Source organism: Triturus cristatus, chromosome 2_1 (genome assembly GCF_964204655.1).
Source record: "Triturus cristatus chromosome 2_1, aTriCri1.1, whole genome shotgun sequence".
Lineage (NCBI taxonomy): Eukaryota > Metazoa > Chordata > Amphibia > Caudata > Salamandridae > Triturus > Triturus cristatus.
In genome coordinates, this window is record NC_140581.1 from 969,878,814 (window position 1) to 969,899,150 (window position 20,337).

The 20,337-nt window shown below is 41.7% G+C and overlaps 1 protein-coding gene across 3 annotated transcripts in view; it reads right to left on the reverse strand.

Moving 5' to 3' along the window:
* TTC39B (tetratricopeptide repeat domain 39B) overlaps positions 1-20,337 on the reverse strand; it is a 513,680-nt gene that overhangs the window by 135,321 nt on the left and 358,022 nt on the right. For all 3 annotated transcript variants that reach the window (XM_085633819.1, XM_085633811.1, XM_085633829.1), the window contains one exon: positions 36-140. In XM_085633819.1, the coding sequence (XP_085489945.1) occupies positions 36-140 (105 nt within the window). The remainder of the gene's footprint in view (positions 1-35; positions 141-20,337) is intronic.

A 20,337-nucleotide genomic window follows, 5' to 3' on the forward strand; every position in this document is an offset into this window, starting at 1 on the left:
CCAACGTATCAAAATACTGTGCAAAATTAACTTACCATGGACGTAACAAATCCAGGGCTTCTGAGAATTTATTATTTAGAAATAAATTAAGTGCCATTGTACACTCCTCCAGCGCACACTTGAGGTCCATCTTGGCAGCCCTATAAAAGAAAAAGAAAGGAAGGCACATTAAACACAACCTTGGACATTTCACAAATGCTTCACATCTTACAGTGTTGTCCTGAAAGTGTTCTGGTGCCAGGTATCAAAACTAATCTCGCAGAGGCTCTAAATCACTCACAAAAGATATACAGTTATGCAATTGAAATATACATAGAGAGCATGTTTTGAGGTTAGTCGACTAGAACAAGCTATTTTACAATATAAAGGTGACACATTATCCCCATTCTGAAAAATTGGACTTGGCACCAAGATGGCACTGTTGGCAAAGCAGGACAATAACCACATTCGTGCCCTCTTAAACTCAACTCAACTTAGGGCAATTTATTTGAGTCAATACACAAGGTATGAAAAAAGTCATAGAATTTATAATAATGAAAATATGAGCTGAGGGAATGACAGTTCATGCGCTGAGCGTCGAAGAAACGTGGCTTGTGAATTATTACCACTCATAAATTGACAAGTGAACTTATTGTGAATGCTGAAAACACAGATCAGCTTTTGGAAACTCCAATATTCCCTGGTCCTTTGATAAATTTGACATAAGGCCACTGTTATGTCCCTTGACGAAGGTCTTCAAGCATGCAATGCCAGAACAGCTACAGAGAGCAATCTACATCCCACTTTCAAATTAGGTACCTGCCATTCCCAATCAGATTATATAGTGATTAGCCAAGCAGGAGTTACTTGATCGATGATATGGAGATTAGAGAGTGTACTGAAAATGACCATGAGCTCTTGGTTTTGTACTTGGAAGGAAGCCTGTTTGAACCTCTGGAAAAAAATACAAAATTTGTGCTGACCTATCAGTAATGAGTAATAAAAAAAAGAGTGCAATGTAATTCTTTAAATATGCATAGATTTCTCCACACCATACACGGATTGGTCCTCCCCACACTTAGGATGTATCTATCATAACCTGTTCAAACCCACCATTACATATCAGGCAATAATGCATTGGTTGAGCTGATTTCTCTCTAAACGTCCATATCTAACCCAGTTAAAATCAAGCAATGAACATTACACATATGTGGCATTATAAAGAATACAGTCAAGCTAATTTGGATTTGTTGGCAGCAGTAAAATCTGGGTACGTTGAAGATGTGAGAAAAAAGAGGAAATACTTTAGATTTATGAAAGGATATTCACCTGGGAACATAGTCTGTGATCAGTGCTAATGGAGGCAGCAAGACCTAATAACACAAGCATATTTTGGTCCTTTATTGCAAAGAGGCCAAGGTCTCCACTGTCCGGCCAGAAACCCATGTACCAGAAAGCAGAAAATATATGTATTTTGGAGACGTATACACAGACAGCTCTGTAGCTTCAGGGGAACCATGTGTGGTGTCTTTATACTCTACACAGGATCCCGAATGCAAACCAGAGGATATGTTCACATTAGGCAAGGTTTTGAGAGCTATAAAGTTAAAAATGGGGAAGGCACCAAGATCTGATGACATTCTCAATGACCTCTACAACTTTGAACAGCAATTTTGGAGCACTACATAGGTTCCCTTGAAAATGTTGCTATGCTTGGATAGGGAGTGAGATTTCTACAAAAAAGGGGTGTGCAGGAGAGATATAAATAACTATTTTTTGATTACTAATAAATAAAGAATATCTATGAGAGGTTGATCATTTCTAGATTTGAAAATTGGCTGTTTGAATATAAAATTGTTTGCACTGCCAGGCAGGTTTTAAGAAAATGGTTAACACAATATTTAAGGTTTCACCTACCAATAGAGAAATAGAGAAGTGATTGATACTTAAAAGTTCCCCCTTTGATAATTTCACCCATTACCTTCTCTGGCTTTCTCCTGCAAGTTTTAACGTGTGCCCAGCATTGCTAATGGTCTTTAGACATATACATGATGAAAACTCTGATCATGTTGCAGATACAGAATCCTATACATTAAATATGTGCAGGTGACAGGGTTGTTCCTTGCCCCCTACACCTTTGCTTCTACATTAACCATGTAGTCCAGTTTCTTAATGATCATTCTAGATGATGCATCAATATTGCAAGATATCAATGTGTCAATGCATTTGTTTGTTGATGACAAGCTGTTAGCATTCCTTTTGCCAGCAATGCTACACTTCTTGGTAAATAAAACTTCACATTTTGAAATCTGAAGGGGTTAGTTAACGCCTTCACAAGGAAATGCATGGTATTTAGACCTCACACATACATAAAGTTTATTATGAAGCAGGATGATTCCATCTTAAACACAGGAACCAATTTTAACTGTTTGTGGAACAGATTACATTGTGAAGGGAAATAGACAAAACAGAATAGCAATAAGATACTAGCCCAATGCACTGATGTCACTGAGCATTTCATGAAGAGATTTGGTAGGCATAGGTATAAGGAGCTTCCACACTAACTATCAGAAGAAATAGATTTCTAAAAGTTTAAGGCCGCCCCCTCTACAGCCCAAATATTCCTAGTTCTTTGGGCTGAAAGATACTGCAGCATAAGCAAGGCAGAGATTACTTCTGTATTGGGCTAGATTCCGGAAGACCCCCTGAAACAAGGTTTTAGAGGGGCATGCTGAGTGGTTTTGTGTAATTTTCACATTTAAATGTGTGACTGCATTAGACACCACAGAAGCACTAATAGCAGGAACAGTCTACATTAAATTTCAGCTTGGCACACTACTAATAGCATAGTTTACTAAGTCAAGGTGCAGTCTGACAACTGTTTCAACTGCCTTGATTGTGTTGAGCCAGGAACAAATGGTGAGGGCAGCCATGATAATATATTGAGACTATGTATATCTGATACTTCGACCCTGATCACATTTGTTGTCTCGTGTTTTTTGTTGCATCGAGGATACACAGTTGTTAACTTAAACTTGTATTTTTAAAATTATGAACTTTTGCATATGTGGTTAAAAAGGAAGTCATTTTATATGTTTTATTTTATGTAACTATAACAATATTTAGTATGTTTTACGTGTTTCATACAAAATATAGGTATTTTTACTTGGCTTGAGCAAGGTTGAGCTCTATCATCACACCAGGGATGGGGTAGGAGATGTCCTAGGCATATCTCACAGAACTCCTGCCAAATAATTGCTGCCCTCCTTTCCCAGAAATGGCAAGTTAGGATGTCACTTACAGCCCATCCCTACAACATCTCATACTGCAAAAGGTAAAGTTAAACAATGACAGCAACCCTGTCATTGCCGTATAGAAGTCCTAGCGTATGTCCGTGACCTAGGCATATTGAAGCACAATCCTTTGGCTAATATAGCTGCACCCCTACATATCATGCTGCGCTTATGACAACAACACCTAATACCACTGCAAACACACTAACCATTCCCCTTCTCATAAAGGCAGCACCCAGTTATGTTGGTAGCTAAATAAGGTTTTTATCTCTTTATTAGATGTACTCTTACTGTAGTTTTTTTTAATCCATTCTGTATAGATCAATACCAAATATGTCATTAGGGGCACAATGTCTGGAATGCCACTTCCGCTCCTGTGATTTGGCTGTACATGGGCAACATACTGCATTTTAGATACGAATCCTGTACTTAATATTAGATTTAACACACTGAGATCAACAATCAGATTTGAGACCTGTCACAGGGCAAACAATATCTGACCAGTCAAAGTGGAGAATGTATTAATGGCTCTGAATGAGGACCAGCAGTCCAGATACCACTAACAACATCAAATGCATACTACACACTGTCCATAGCCATGTTTGTAACCCAATATAATATGGTAAGGATGATTGGTATGGAATATTGATTGAATCCGTTTATTCTGACAAATAGAAGATAATAGGTAACAATTAACACACAACAGCAACAATCCCAGATTGCAGATCCATTATTTGTGGATTGTGTGCTCACTTCAGCAATACCATCTAATGAAGATAAATGTCACTTGGATTAGATTTTAGTGTGGCAGTGATCTATAAATATGTAAGGCACTCTCACATGAATGTCATAACAAGAGGGACCGCATAATACAATCAAGCTTGTCACTCAACTACTATAACCACTCTCATAGCACCCAACCATCCCTCTAAATCACCCACAAAAACACTACTTTCCATATAACATCCCAACACAGCCATGTTACAGGGCAATGCAACAAAACCCCAACCACAACACAACCCCATACATCTTCAACTAACCACAACTTCAAAGATATTTCCACTTCGCATACATGATCACTACCTCTTCAACAATCCTATCGACCACCAAAATACACTGTTCTTTATTCGCTCATTAGCTTCATGCCAATCAACTCACAACAAAGGTCATCATGCTCCTCGCTCCTTGTGTGTCACAACCCTTCTCCTGACCCTACAATACCCACCCCATACACAGGAAACTCTCATTTGAATAACCAATAAAGCACATCTCTACATGAAATACCGCACAAACTCTAACGATAACCCTAACTCAGCCAGTCAACACACACCAAATCTAGCTTATTCTACTCCTTCTCAAATAGAAGCATCCAGCTCTGACCAGACATAGACAGACATAAAAGATACATCTAGGTGGGGGAATTATCACCCACATACACCATAAAGCATACATACGCCAGCCAGCAAATATGCTACCTTAACACCAACCATTTTAAAGAAAGATACATCTCTTATGCAAATTAAAATAGTTAATACACCACTCATCTGCCAAATACCAAACAGTTCTCATACAGTAAGACATCAGATACTATTCTTTCCCGTCACCAACAGAACAGAACAAGCCCACTCTTCATGCCAAGTCGAAGAGCAACCAGTTCTTACCTCCTGAAAGTAAAAGATATTCGGGCCGATCAGCAATCCAGGAGTCATCCCATTTCAGAACATAATACGTAGGGAAACCCTACACCTAACACAACACTTTATGGGGGCACAGTTTGTTTATGGATATGCCAGACAAGAGGCAAACACACATCTTCAGACTTGTACCTCAGCTCGCAAGAGCCCTAAAGTTCCAAGGAGTTGGTAGGCGTGCATTATATAAAACAGCACAAGAATGCATAATGTGATATAACGTTCATCTTAGGACTTCCTAATGCGTTTGGCACACACTTACCTGATGGGCTCTATCAATTTAATAGGCTGCATCTTAATGGAGGTGAGAATGTTAATTGGAGTCAATGTTACTCTGTATGGGTTAAAAAAACTATATGTGACCTCGTGATGTCACTCTGTTTGCAAGGGCATCAGAACGTTTGCACAATGAAATGTCGAGTGATTGCATTCCAGTATCTCGTCTCCGATTAAGAAATGACAGACATAACTGCTTCGAGCACGTGTTTTTTAAGGCCACACTTTACTGGGGGGTTTCTAAAGCTGGTTACTGAACAGTAAGTACAGACAGCAATAGTAATGTCAGAAGCACTGCACTTAAACCCATGAATTCCTCTGTGAAATAAGGACAACAATACCATAAGACTCTTGCACAGTCAACAGGACACCTTTTTAGCATCATAAGCACCAATCAGGACCTTCCCAGTCACCCTACGAACTAATAGGACCAGGGACAAACTGTTGAGAGCTGTGGCTGGAAGCCCCTCTCTGAACTGAGTTATTGATAAGAAATGAATAAAGAGAATTAATAGGTGTAAAACACAAATGAAAAAAGCAAATCAGAGATACAATACGATATGTGTTAAAAATGATTGAGGTATGTAAAAAGAGGAAAAAAAATCTAGTCCAACAATAATGTTAAGACTTAAATCCTATTTATTTGGTTTCAGTGTAGCTAGTGCCTCAAGAAATGTCTGGAGCTGTAAAAAACGCTTAAACCATGCATACTGTCTAAAAACGAGTGATGCAAGTAACAAGATCTGGTCTGATCATAAAGTAAGATCTTAAATAACTTAGAAGTAATACTACATTTTAAATTGGTCATTTTGTGTTTACTTAGAATGGCAAATCGTATAACAATCATTCTTTTTATGATTTGAAACAGGATTTTAAAAACACACACACACACACACACACACGCGCGCGCGCTCTTACACCTCTGTGGATCCCTTTCCAGCCTCTCCTGCACTGTTAACCGCTATTCTAAGACACCTTTGCACCCATACTTTGGACAGTGCAGGGCTTCACTACTTCTAGGTCTAATTGTTCTTAGTTTTAGTTGTGTTTACTTCGAGCTGCCACTTTGGGAAGGGACTCGTGCACTGTGGCATGAGTTTCACTGTTTTTGCAATATTAATGTCGTAGTACTATCCCCTACCCCAGAAAGAGGTAATCTGCCAGTAAGGTGTGCATAGATACTATTGACTGGAGTGTCCTCGTTCTCCATGGAGTGGTCCCTGAACGAAAGGCTAAAGAAGACCCATCTTATGCTTTAAATATGTGGTGAAGTGCACCTCCCCACTTTCTAGGTAAATCCTATTTCAGGATTTTGAAATATAGTAAAATAAGAAGCAGTCAAAGGTTATTTTGGTGCATGTTTTCCTTTTCGAGCATACATTATTCTCAACTCATGATTTCTACTACAAACCAAAGACAAACCTATTGACTAGTGTGCCTTTCCTCAAAGGCCGACTGTAGCTCTTCCGTTTTGTCTTTCGATGATTCATCCATCTTTTCTTATTGACTCTCTCCTTTATTGATTAACTTCCTTCCACTAAATTTTTTCTCACCTGGGACTTTGATTCTTCTGGGTGACTCAAATATTATTCTATCTAACCGCCTCTCTCTTAAGATCGCCAATGAACCGTTTGATCTCTACATTTCGTTTTACTAATTCCTTTCTGTACTTCCTACATCCCTCCCTTGGAACACCATTTACTCTCACCACAATTCACACCTTCTGCTCCTCCACCTATGTCTTCTTACTGTCAATCTGTAATTTTTAATGGAATGGTTCATGTAGTGTTGTATGAGTTTTCACTTCTGCACCATTCCACACATTTCTCTCGGCCAAATGGATATTTTAACTTCTGCTAAGGCTCCACTTATTTTATTTACCCAATTTCCTCTACAATGCCTGCTCTTTTTCCTCTTAAGTAGCCCATTTCCTCTACTAAACCTCTACAATGGTATTCTGAGATACGTTAGAATGAACAGAAATCAAAATTCTACCCCTCCCGTGTCCTTGCTCTACACAAGCCATGTTACTCAAAATGTAAGCCTGCTAAAGAAGCCTCATCAACATTTAGTTCCACTAACTTTAGAATTCTCAGCATATGATGTCTCCTTTACACAGTTTTTTAAATCCTGTCCTTACATCCATCATCAGATTGATGACTTTGGGCCAGATTCAGATCTTAGCGGATGGGTTACTCTATCACAACGGTGACAGATATCCTGTCCAAAGAATTAGAAATCCTATTATGTCCTATGTGATTTCTATTTCGGCGGACGGGATATCCGTCCCCATTGTGATGGAGCAACCCGTCCGCAGAGATCTAAATCAAGCCCTTAGTTTTATATTTCACTTTGAAACTGATGTAATACAAATCTCCTTCTCGGCCATTTCAATTCTTTGCAGTAACACATAGATCTTGAAGACTAGAATTTGACTGTTTTTGTCTTTTAAACAAGGTTGACATTTCCTACTCGTTTTCAGAGACGTTTTAAGGCATGGGCAAAGTAGGGGCCCCTGGGAAAGTGATCCTTTTCTTTATTTCACTTTATCCATTTCTCCATCTCAACCCTTAACATATGATTCAATGTTGTTTGCCATCATGGGGCTTGAATAAGCAGAAAATGGGCAATAAAATATAAAGTTGTTCCAAACAGGAAACCCCAAAATATGATATGCCCCGGGCCCTCAAAATCCTTAAGACAACACTCCTCGGTTTAAAGGCAGCATATTTCCCAACGAATCATCTAATTCTCACTTTGGTAGAATCAGTTAATGTTTTTCCGAATCCGCCCAACTTTTCTGCTTGCATCTTTCAAAACAATTCAATTTATTTTGGGTACCAACTGTTAAACAAAAAGTTAAACCAGAAACAGCTATAGAAATCCACAATAATATTTTAAAAACAGTAGTTAGCATCAAAAGCTATCAGCTTGCTGCCAAATAAGCCAGGCAGTAAAAAGGTAAAGCACCACCATTTCATTTTGTATGAATGTCCCCAAAGCAGGTTTCACATTTTAAACACCTGTGGCTCTTAATAATGGCAGCAGCCATTTATGCCTTGGGGCTATATATGATAGTAAAATAAGAAAAACGGTATCTTCATCTTTAGTACACCCTGTACGCCTTGGCAACAGGGAGTTTGGCAGGAAAAATCACTCTATTTAGAAATGAAATAGTTCAGTGACACAATTCCATCCTGAACTTGAGATACAAAGTTTCAGTGAAAACTTATGTAATATAATCTAAAAATGGCTCAGAGTTAGGTGTACATTTGCACTATAAAAATCACTTAGTCACACTGCCATGATGAGTATTAAGAAACTGCTTTTCCACAGCGTATATGCTGACCTTAAGACTGAGGAGCTATCAAGCAGGATTTTATAAGGACGTTCCCAAAGATGTGGAAGACCAATTTGACCAAACATGTTCCTAACATACCTAAGCCCATTCATGGCTCTACTGCTGGAGTAACCAGGTACATCACCAAGTGCATCTTTGAGGTGGCTAAGCTCTGGTGTGCCCCAGACTTTTATGCAATATAAAAGGGGGGTCTAAGTTTGGCAGAAGACGTCATATCAATGTTCCCCAAATGCAAGGCAAATCTTGGTGAAACACAGGGAAGTCTCAGCAATCTTTTGAAGAATCTTCTTTCAGAGGTTAATAGATCAGCAAGGAACGGATAGCTGCAAAGTTCCACTTTCTGCATTCTGGTGCTGTGCATTTGTACACATCTAGGGCAGAGGACACAAAGTGGCAAGCAAATCCCTGGATAGGAAAACACCTCCACCTGCCCCAAGCCAGTGTTGTTCATGGTAAAATAATGTCTTGCTCCTTTATGTGTTCGGAACATCATACTTTTGCCTTGCCTTCATTAACTAGAAGACCCTAGTCCTTCAGAAATCTAAAAATTTGTCTAGAAGAGTCTGTGAGCACATAGGGGTCATGGAAACCATAAGGGCATTATCGGCAAATAATAGGGTGGCAATCTTTATTCCACCAAGGGTGGGAGCATCATATTTGCAATGGCTAACCTCCTCAATACCTGTTTTACATAAACAGAAAAAGAAGGAGAGCCAGGGAACAGCCTTGGTGGACACCTTTGTTCATTAGGAAAGATTGAGTGGTTTCCCAGGCGGCTTTCCATCAAACAGTAGCCAAGTGTCTATCATGGTGGTGAATCAAGATGTTTAAGAGATCCAGGTATATGCATATCCACTGAAGAGAGTTCCATAAGTGCCTCTGGACATTATTGAAAATGGATCAAAGACCCAAGAACACAACATATAAATGTAGTCTTTTCAGCTTTACAAACTTTTCCAAAATTAAATGGAACTTAAAGGCCTCACCAATTGTGCCTATCCTTTTCCTAAAGCCATCCTCATTTATAGACTAGATCAACATGGACTAGGCCTATGCATCATGCCTAGACAATACAACAAAGAAAAATGTAAATTATCCAAAAGACTGACTGGCCGATAATTGCCAGGATTACACTTATCTCCCTTGTTGTATATTGGTACTATTTGCTGCACTGGGTTCAGCACTAAACCAAGGAGGTGACATTGGACCCCTCTTAATATGGTGCAAGACAAAGAAAATAGAAGAAAATAGAGTTGGGACTGATTTCTATAAATCAGCTGAAATTTGTCAAGGAGGCTGTAACTCTTTTGTTTATTAATAAAGGGAATAGTTTATTTTAGTGTGAAAGGATCCATCTTTAAAGACCTCCCAAATCAACTCCAAGGTCCAGACCTTTCCCTGCTGGCGCCTAACAGGGGAGGTTCAGACCTGCGAAATGTTCAAACCAATGGTCTTGGATCATATGAACATTTGATTTTACCAGACGTTTACTGCCATGGGCTATAATATGCCAAAAGATTCTTTTGTTTTAATAATCAACAGCCTTCTAACGATCTTGCCATTTAAAACAGTCCCATGCCATTTTTTTTGCTATTAAATAGGACCTTGTTGCTAGACCTGCAATCTCTAATTACTTTATTGTTATGTTACCTGTCTACACTCTTCATCAAACTAAAAGTATCGCCCATGTCGAACAGTGGGCAATAGGTTTAGAGAATTGTTTGGATATATTATTGAAAGTGACGTGTGCTGTTTCAACCATTGCTAAGGTTCAAATATTGCCAAATATGTTGAATATCATTTATTGGTTTGAAAATAGATTCAAATGGCACCTGGCCCCATTGCATTATTCTCCTGTTATTTGGTATTTATGTGTATAATATTCTGTTAATGGAGCCTTTTATGCTTCCCTAGTGAGATAAAAGCTTGGGAAGACAGTTGGAGAATTTAAGGGTTGTGATCGCTTTCTACCAGCCAAATATCAAGGATAAAGAGCCAGCTAAAGAGATCAACAATTATGTAATCTAAAATGCTCTTACACAGGCCACAGTGGAAAGTATAATGTACGAGGGAAACTCTTTTGGTTCTGCTAATACATGACCTTTGGCCATGTGTTCAGGTGAGGTGAGCCATTTGGATAATTTATTTACATCAGGAATACTAAATGGAGTGCACTCCCTAAATTATGACCCAGACCATAACTCAAGTTTCGTAGAAAATACTGAGAAATCTGATGCAGGATCACACCAGTTAGACAACAAATTTTCTGAGGTATCTCCTTGGAGCACCTCCTTCCCATTTCCTAGGAAAGCAAACTTGGGTGATGATAAAAGGGTGGTCAGTAGAGTTCTCAAATGACAAGATACCGCTGGGTAAACGAACGCTCTATAAATCTCTTTAACATAACATAATTAGTGGGATAAGGGTTACAAATGCCATGGTTCCACATTTTGTTTGCCTTTCTCTGTTGTTTTTGGGTGTTACAGTAAAAAACAGAGAACAGAGGCCGCCATGGAGGGTTTACCAAGTGGGACGAAGTAGATTCCCCTAGGTCCTGACGGATTCGGCTGAGTCTTGTCAATTTATGAAACTTCCTCAGTTCCTTTTGCTACAGATCAGTGAAACAGTCATCTACCACCTACTTCTTTATCCAAATCCGTGTTTCTAGCTTAGTGTTCCATTGCAGCTTAACTCTCTTGTTTCCTCAGTGTTCATGAAATTTCTGGCTCTTATGGGACAGCATGAAAACCTGCTTGATCTGCATATTTCTGGCATCTGTTGTCCAACATTTGACCAGATTCACTTACCAAACATGTAACAACATGATGACCCTATTTACCCATGTGGTCTTAATGGCTGTTGTCCAGCATTTGTCGTGTTTCATTTCCCTCGCCTGGATCCTGGGCTGCAAGAGCTGGACATATGGGAAACAGGACTCCTACCTTGCTAGCCCTGTTCGAAGACACACATTTTCCAACTTTGTGGATAGGAGTCTTTGTTCTTCGATATCATCAGTCGTAAGGTGTTCTTGAATACTTCTGACCAGGCTGGGCAAGGTTTTCAGTTCTGAATCCATAATTGAAGATATTTAACCAGAGAATCAGCTATTCAGAGATGACCCGCATGTAAGGGTTTGTCTCTGGAGTCATCCTTCCATGTGTTAAGTAGCTGGGGATAAACAGATGGAGTCGAAAATATCCAGGGTATCAATACTATCAAAAGAATCAGGATAAAGAATAACCAGTTGTGAGATCAAGAAACAAGGAAGTGAGTTAACCTTAGAGACATTTCCCATGGATAAATAAGTGTTCTGTATGGCATTGTGGATTGCCTGTAACAGTGCAATACTCCTTGTTTCAGCTTTGGCTTAAATGGGCTAAGACTGCACCCTTCTTGGCATGGGTAAACATAATGGTTCAGTTTATCAGTCTTGTTTAATGGTTTGTTGACACTCACTTAAAAGAGCTTTCTGAAAATCATAACATTAGTCATAAACACCAAGACATAGACAGAATCTTTTTAAGGAGTCATAAATCCAGTGCGGATTGTACAATCTTTACAGAGTTGCACTATATAGACTGCACTTTTGAAGCAGAGTGTGAGAAAGAAAAAGAAGGCACAATGCGCTCACTTACTTTTGATGCCCTACCGTAGCCTTTTCCCCCTTTTCTCTCCTGTGTCCAGGTGATCATCCAGTAGGAGGAACAAGCAACAAGGTCCCAAGTATCGCTCAACTCCAAATGGCACCATTCTATTTAATGGATGCAAAAGGTTTCCTTTTGGTACCTTGACAACAGGACTCCTACCTGATTGTTAATCAGGCAGCGAGGAGCAAGAGGTGTAGTAAAGTGAGGCCCAATCTTGTAGGCCGGCAATAGAGCCATACCAGCAGCCTGCTGCTCACCCTACACAGCCTCCCAGCAGGTAAGGGCACCATGAAGACGCCCAGCATGGAGGCTGAGCCTCAATCTTGGACCAAGTTCAAAATACCAGGATCCAAGATGGTGTTAAGTTTGCCGGTGACTGTAATTACCCACACAACAGAGAACCTCTGAACCTGACAGTGCCTGATGGCTTTCGCACCATCGGAGCCATCGGTGGCACTTTGTGTCCCTGTGTCTGCAGTTCCCTGTCACAATGTCCACCCCTTGACTCGCCGTCCTTCATCAGCTCATGAGTAACATATTAGGAGCCTACCATCTTTCCAGCTTCTAAAGATCCGTTTTGGTCTATCTGCATACCAAAATTCCTCTCCTCATTCTTCCGATTCTTAAGTCTGACCCATCCCACTGCTCCCATGGTTATAAAAACATCTGAAAGCATTTTACAGACTCAAGGGTTGTCATTTTTCATACATTAAATGTTATCTCCACTGCAAAGGTCTGACCTGGGCATCCCACAGAAATAATTTTACTTTCTCCATGAGCCTTAGCCCCCGCCTCCAGTGCATCAGTCGGCAGGGGCGCTCGGAACTAAGGCCATTTGTCCTCTAAATCAAGACCCACCTGTGGCACATACCAAATATGAAGCATGTGTGGTTGAGAGGCGCATCAGCGCCACAGCCATCTTTATACTTCCAAGTTACATGTTTTACGGTCAAGAGCGGTGGAGTGGGTAGGGTGGTCTTCAACCGACAACGATGAGGGAAAATTAATTATTTATTTAAGTTTCCATCTGCGTCTGTCGAGTTCCCCCCGACCCCCTCTCTTCCCCACTGCTCTTACCTGCACGGGCTGCTTCTGTTTATGGTCTAGGTAAGGAACAGGTAAGGGAAAATCATTCTAATGGAAGCAAGTGTGTTCAAATTTGTGGTATGTTGAGTTTTGCTACTCCAACTTATTCTGTGTTATATGTATGTTACCAGCATTTGTTTAGCGCGGGTCACTTCTGTTTATGGTCCAGACAAGGAAACAGGTAAGGGAAAGTCATTCTAATGGAAGCAAGTGTGTTTAAATTTGTGGTATGTTGAGTTTTGCTACTCCAACTTATTCTGTGTTATATGAATGTTACCAGCATTTGTTTAGTGCATTAATGCCACTTTTATGGGCTCGCAGAATTTTGTTACGATGTTCGAGTAAATTAATCAACATAGTATGAGTAACGTAGATGTCACAATATCACATACAGTAGGGCAGGCCCAGCCTTTCGACCCATCAAGGCATATCACATTGACATTATTGTCACGTCATAGTGCTGAAAATCAATGGAAGCTGCAATGCAAAGTGTTATGGGCTGATTGTGATATTTTACTGGAATTAGACTGTGCCAGAAAGGCGAGGTAGCTTCGAGGCACTGCGGAGAGTAGAGTCCAAAGGGGCAGTGCAGAGTTGCCAACTTTAAGTAATGATTTTAAACGTTGTGAGAGTGTCATTCAGAATAACTAATGCCTACGTCACACAGATAGGGATATATTTATATGACATTGTTTTTTTCATCATGTCCCCACAAAGTTATTTGAAACTCCTCATTTGATTTTCTTCATAGGTCATTAGTTGTAGCCACTCTAATGACAATTGTTGGAAAAATGAGGAAAATTGCTTTTCAGTTCTTGATGGCTGACACACTCAGATACTCTGTTACTTTATTAGTAATGTTGTTCAGGAAGAGCTGTGTCGGTGACTTTAACTCTGCAGATTTTACACAATTTCATTCTTTTAACCTAATTTATCATAATGTCATCCTGGGTCAGAGGCCTACAATTATTTCCTACAAACTGGATTATGTCACATGCCAGTTGATGATATTTTCTGTAATGTGGTTACCAGTCAAGTCAAAAATCGAGTCATGTTGTTTCTTTTGATGCTATATGAGGCTCCTTTCCATTTCTGAAATATAATGACCCTACCTCTATTTCAGTTTCCACATGTCTGCAAGTACAGAAACGGTGAGTAAAAAATAAAATCCAGGACATTATAGGGCAAAAAGGGATAACCTATTTTCGTCACAGATCTGGTAATCTCATCCCGCACCAGAGATATGGGGCATGGGATCCTCCGTGTGTAACCAAAACTCAAAATAGTGACTCAAATAGTGAAAACAGGCAATTCTTTCTTTACTGGATGCCAATTTTTTCTAAATTTCTAATCTTAAGTAGGTCATTACAATTACAATGACAGCGATTTATAGAATGGTCAGTATAAAAAAATGGATCTCCATAGCAAAGCTACACTGAATCGGGTTGCGGGACTCCAGTCACAGAGATTGTGCAAGCAAGGAAAGTAGGGTACAGAGGTGGTTTGGTTTTCCACAGCAGGGACATATTTGTTCCCTAGTTCCTTAAGGGGGACAAAGAGAACATATTTATGTGCAATCTGCCCAGTAAGTATGGTGCTCCCCCACCTCTTCTCGGTTATGAGCTGTCTGCACTTTCATATTAGTAATTTGAGTTAAAAATAGTCTCTGAGCAGTAGTCTAATCCCAGTGGGCCATACTTAAACTGAAAAGATCATGGAGTTAAGTTGAAAAGTTAAGAAATTTGCTGCATCGGTTATCGATAATGCTTCATGCCTGTGATGCTATCTCAGCTAATAACAGTCAACAGAAGGAATAAGAGTGAGAGAAGATTGGCTTGGCAGTAATATTTATTTGTCATTTTTTGTCATTTGTACACATGGAAATGCTGTACAGGAAATATTTCACCTCATTAGTACCAGTCAAATACCCAGATAAAGCAATAAGCAATCAAAGTCATCCTTTGCCAATGGTCTTCCAAGGCGCAGAAACGTCTTGCTATGTTTTGAGTAACCTTTGCTCCACTTGAGCTAGGAACATTTTTTATGGTAAAATCTGCATATTATGCAGCAGATGATAGATTCAGTTGCAAATCTGACAAATCCATAATTGTGCAGAAACACTGCTGCTGCAGAATCTTATAGTTTCAGTGGCCCTGCCTATAACACGCACAAGAAGAGGCCAGAATGCAAAAATATCATACACGAAACTTTATCAAAGATTGAACATAAAGTACCTACATTCTAATCTAACTGGAGAAATGAGCAGGTTGACCAGAAGACTCTACTGTAGAAAGATAAAGCTTCGAAATTTTCTAGACTTTATACATAAAGTGTATTTGTAAATAGCACTTTCACCCCTTGGGACATCTTAGCGCTGAATAACAGGTGTGTTCTGTTAACCAAGTCAATTGTACGTATTCTATCAACCTCTGAAGGATGAAAGGCTGAGTGGGCTTGTTAAGATTCAAGTTTGTGGCCACAAGAGCAAACACGTTTCTGAAGCAAATGCATTACATGACATGATATGTTATGTCATGTCATGTCATGTCTAGTCTATTTGGAGGGCGTGCATATTACCCGGAAGGGTATTTAGCTCCAGTGAACTTGGAGTGCTGGCCTGTCTGGGGTAATATTGGAAGAGCCTGAGGGCATATATCTGATTGAGTTGAGTCGACTTGCACCACCTAAGGGGGCACAATGGTGGCGCAACTACTAAGTTAGATTTACCAAGCCACGCAAGGCCACCTTGCTTGGCCCTGCGTGGCTCGATAAATCTGGGGGAACGCAAGGTAGCGCAAATCGCTGCCTTGCTTTACTCTTCCCCCGGAAGGTATTCCATATGTGGAGCGTGGGTGTTCCATACATCCACCCATGGATTTTGGTGCATTCCCAGATTTACCCATTACTGGTAGACCTGGAAATGCATCAAAATGTTGTGCCCCCCAAGGTGTGGCGTAACGAGCAGAAATATATTTATTTCTCCTTGTTTTTTCCTCTGAGGATTGATTTTGTTTAGGAAGGTGTTCCTTCCTGCTCAAAAACAATCCTGCCTGCAACACAGGCTTCTCTGACCAGGGTGTAAGAGATCCTACACTGGCGCTAGGCAGCACATTGTGCCCTAGCACAAGGAAAGGACAGGAATGCACCGTATGTTAAGTATGGCACATTCCTACCCTTCCCCTTTCACATAGCACAGCAAGGTGGCTTGTTTGCTGCACTGCTCGACGTGAAAGCTTGATAAAATATGTCCCCAGGTTTTTAGTTTCTTCTGAAATATAAGAACGGAGCTAACTACTCTAATATGGTTGGGGAGTTTGTTTCGGGCTTTGGGTTGAGGTAGGAAAAAGGTGGACCTCCAGTTCTGGCCCAGCATATGCATGGGGCGTGGACAAAGAGTAGACTGGTCAAGCACTGCACTGCTGATGCAGTTGTTGACTCCAAGCCACCAAATTATACGGATGATCTTTTTTGTGGTGTGCCTAAATCAGGCAGATTTAATAAATGATGAGTGAACATAGAATCAAATCACAAGCATGTGTTGAAAATCTAAATGTTTCTAAAGCCAAATGAGGATTCACTACTTATTCACTCAATACTCTTTATTATGTGTGGGACTCGAGGGGTTATCCACAGAGCCGAACTGGGAACCCACAGCAAACCTGGCAACTTTGTCCGACCAGCTCCCAGGAGGTTGGGGAGCAAGGGGTGTAGGAAGATGGAATCTGACTGCATGGTTGCCCGCACTTATTTCCTGGTGTTTTGCTGGTTTTCAACTTAGTTTGGCTGGGATCCTGCTATTCAGGACCCCAGCCTATCTGATTCCTCCCTTAAATTGATTCCAAGTACTTTAGGTACACTCCAGATTGGATTCTGGGGTACCCTTATAAGTCCCTAGTATATGGTACACTATGTACCCAGGGCATAGGTACCCCAGAAGCCTACCAGGGGCTGCAGCATGTATTATGCCACCCCTGGGAAGCCTTCCAAAATGACACCACAAGACTGCTACTGCAGCCTGGGTAAGGTGGTGCATGCACCCCTTACTGAGATATAGGTTCACTATATCTCTCCATATGACTGTACATATAAACCTATCAGTCACCCCTATGGCAGGCCTTACTAAGCCCGAAGGCAGAGTGCTGGGTTTTATGTGAGAGGGTGCCCATGCATGAGCAGAGCCCCTCTGCAGCTTTCGGAACCTTTATTTCGGGGTTGTTTGTGATGCAGCCATGCCAAAGGGTAGAGGATGTGGTCGGTCGGCTAGACTGCCGACTTTGGTGCTGGAAACCAGAGTTCGAGCCTCGGGGTTGCTTCCACATCCTGTGATTCTGGGCAGTTCACTTAATCTCCCCGTGCCTGAATGTGTAACGTAACCGGTGCTCATGTAAAGCACTCCAATACCTTCGGGTCGAGTTTGCGCTATATAAAATCTGCACAAAAAAAAGTGCATTATAACCAAACGGTAAATACTAACTTTGGGATAGCTGCACGGAAACATGTTGTGTTTGGTGTCAAACTCCTTGGAATCATACCCCCACACCAGTAACTGGTGTGGGAGTATGATCCCACCCTTCTAGAGGGAGAGACATGACAGCACCAGTATACCCGGTACCAGCTAACAGAGCCCTGGCATCACAAAATGGATGCTGCCAGCCACAGACACAAGTCTGCCCTCCTGCTGCTGGACAAAATTGTGGCAGGGGAGGCCTGGACAATAGGTGTCCTGTCACAGGGAGGTGTCACCACCTCCCAGACAGACTTTAGTGTATTGGGGCTGGGTGGGTGCACTCTAAAAGTGCTTTGTAGTTCAGCACTGGGTGCACATTTGGTGTCCCTGTGCATAGCCCAGTTCCAACCGGTTGAAGGGACTACCAGCCCCTGCTCTGGGGTGAAACTGGACAAAGGAAATGGGTGTAGCCACTCCTCTTTCATGACCCTCCCATAGGTGGGTCCCCAGAGTATGTCCAACCCCTTCCTTGGGTATAAAGAAGGAACCCCTGACTACAGGACTTTAGATTACACCTGGACGAAACTCTGATACTAAATCCTGGAACTTCGACGTCCTACACGGAACTAGATGACTGAGGAAACTCCCTTGGAGTAAAGGAGTTACTCCCCTTGTTGGCAGGCACCAAAGACGCATCTGTCCGGTTTGCATCTCCGAAGCTCCCGCCAGACTCCGAAGAATTTTACAACACAGGAGGTGGGTTTCCATGGTCTTGGAGGTCGATCAGCGCCCACAGCAAGTCTGAGGCCTGTATCCCTCGTGGAAGACCGTGCAACCTGAACCCCTGGACACCGCGACCATTTGCAGAAGCACCAGCTTTCCAGCGACTCCTGCAGCTGAGCTTTGGGTTACTTGTAGCCCTGACCCCGAGCAGCATTTGCACCGAAGATTGCCCGCTTACACTCCATGAGTGTTCCGTGAGCTGGCCCTTTGTGTTTTCTCTCGAGGTCCCTTCGCGATCCCTAGTCCGTCGACTGGTGGGCCTCTGTGAAGGCAACTTTACTTCTGATTGGGCTTACCTGGTTGCTGCAGACGTGCCCTAACTTTCCATCGCTTGGGGAGTCCCCAGGACCTTGCTGGTCTGCACCGAAGCATCTTTTCTCTTCCTGCGTGGGTTGCTGTTGCTAAGGCTTGTTGGGTCCAATCCGGGCATCAACACCGCAGCACTCGACATCTTACGTGGGACAGCTTGAATCCAGCTCCTGTATGTCCCTGACGTCTCCTGGTCCTCGTGGCTGCAGAGTCAAGCTTCACCTCTTCGCACCTGAAACACCCATTGGTGGGCATTCGTCTATCGTGCCCCTGGTCACTGGCAAGTGACCTAGACTCTGTCCCCTCTGCTTTCAGGTTCTTCTGATCTTCGATCCAGGCTTGGATCACACCGGACACTTCTCTCCTTCCCAGCAGCAGCACTTTGCGGCAGGTCGTCATTGAAAACGATGACGCAACCAGACATCATTTGACATCTATGCACCCGGCTTCCCTGGGTGAGGTAACTCGAGTACTCCGGTGCTCCCATGGGTGTTGGTCCTAGAACCCCCTAGGTCTAAAGGGGTTTGCTCAAAGTCGTCTCCTAAGTTTCCTTAAACTTTAAAATTCCAACCGCGACTTTCTCCATACAAGCTAACAGAGCTCGCGGCTGTGTTTTCACACTGCACACGTCCCCCGTGGGTCCCCTGTGTCACTACATTGGGTGGTTCCTTGGGGTCCCAGCAATTCTACAGGCTCTAGGCCTTGTGTCTAGTCAAGTCGTGGTTCTTATACCACTTTCTTAAAATAGGTTTTGGTCCGCCCCTAGGGCCCATTGTATATTGTGTTATTTACTGTTGTTTTAGAATTGTATTATTGTGTGCAATGCTCTCTAACTTCATAAAGAGGTTAGTAGAGAGTGTTTAGAAATAAATACATATATTTTATATATATACATTGTGTGGTTCTTCTTTCATTTAGTTATTCAAGAGGGTATAATCTGGTAAACCAAGCTGCTTCACACTCCTTCAAGACTTAGCCTGAAGGCTGCTCTCCAGAGCTACCACTAGGATAGCTTTTAATAAAGGTTGTCTTTAAACCTATCATCAATAAGGGTTGTTTGGACTGGTGCAAGGTGCCCTCTATAACTGGTGGACAGCATATGCCAGGCCAACTTCTCACAAGGGGGATGTGCAAGTTTGAAGCACTGCTGCTTTTGTACTGGGGGCTGATATTGGAGCACCACTGCAAAACCAGCCACCAGAAACAGAACTGCCCCCTCCCGCTGCTGCAGAACGGGCCCGTGCCTCCCGGGGAAATGCTGATTTCCGCTACAGCCAGTCCGGCCCGGATTATCCCTAGTGCAGGGTAATTACTTTACCTGGCTAAAACATTGTGTACTGTGTCATTGTGATCGGCAATCTTAATTTGCTCAAGAAGCCTTGTTTGTTCATGCCAGTTTAACATGCTTCATGAGACCCATTATTGATTGTGTCTGTGTAATAAGGCACAGCAATGTCATTATTGG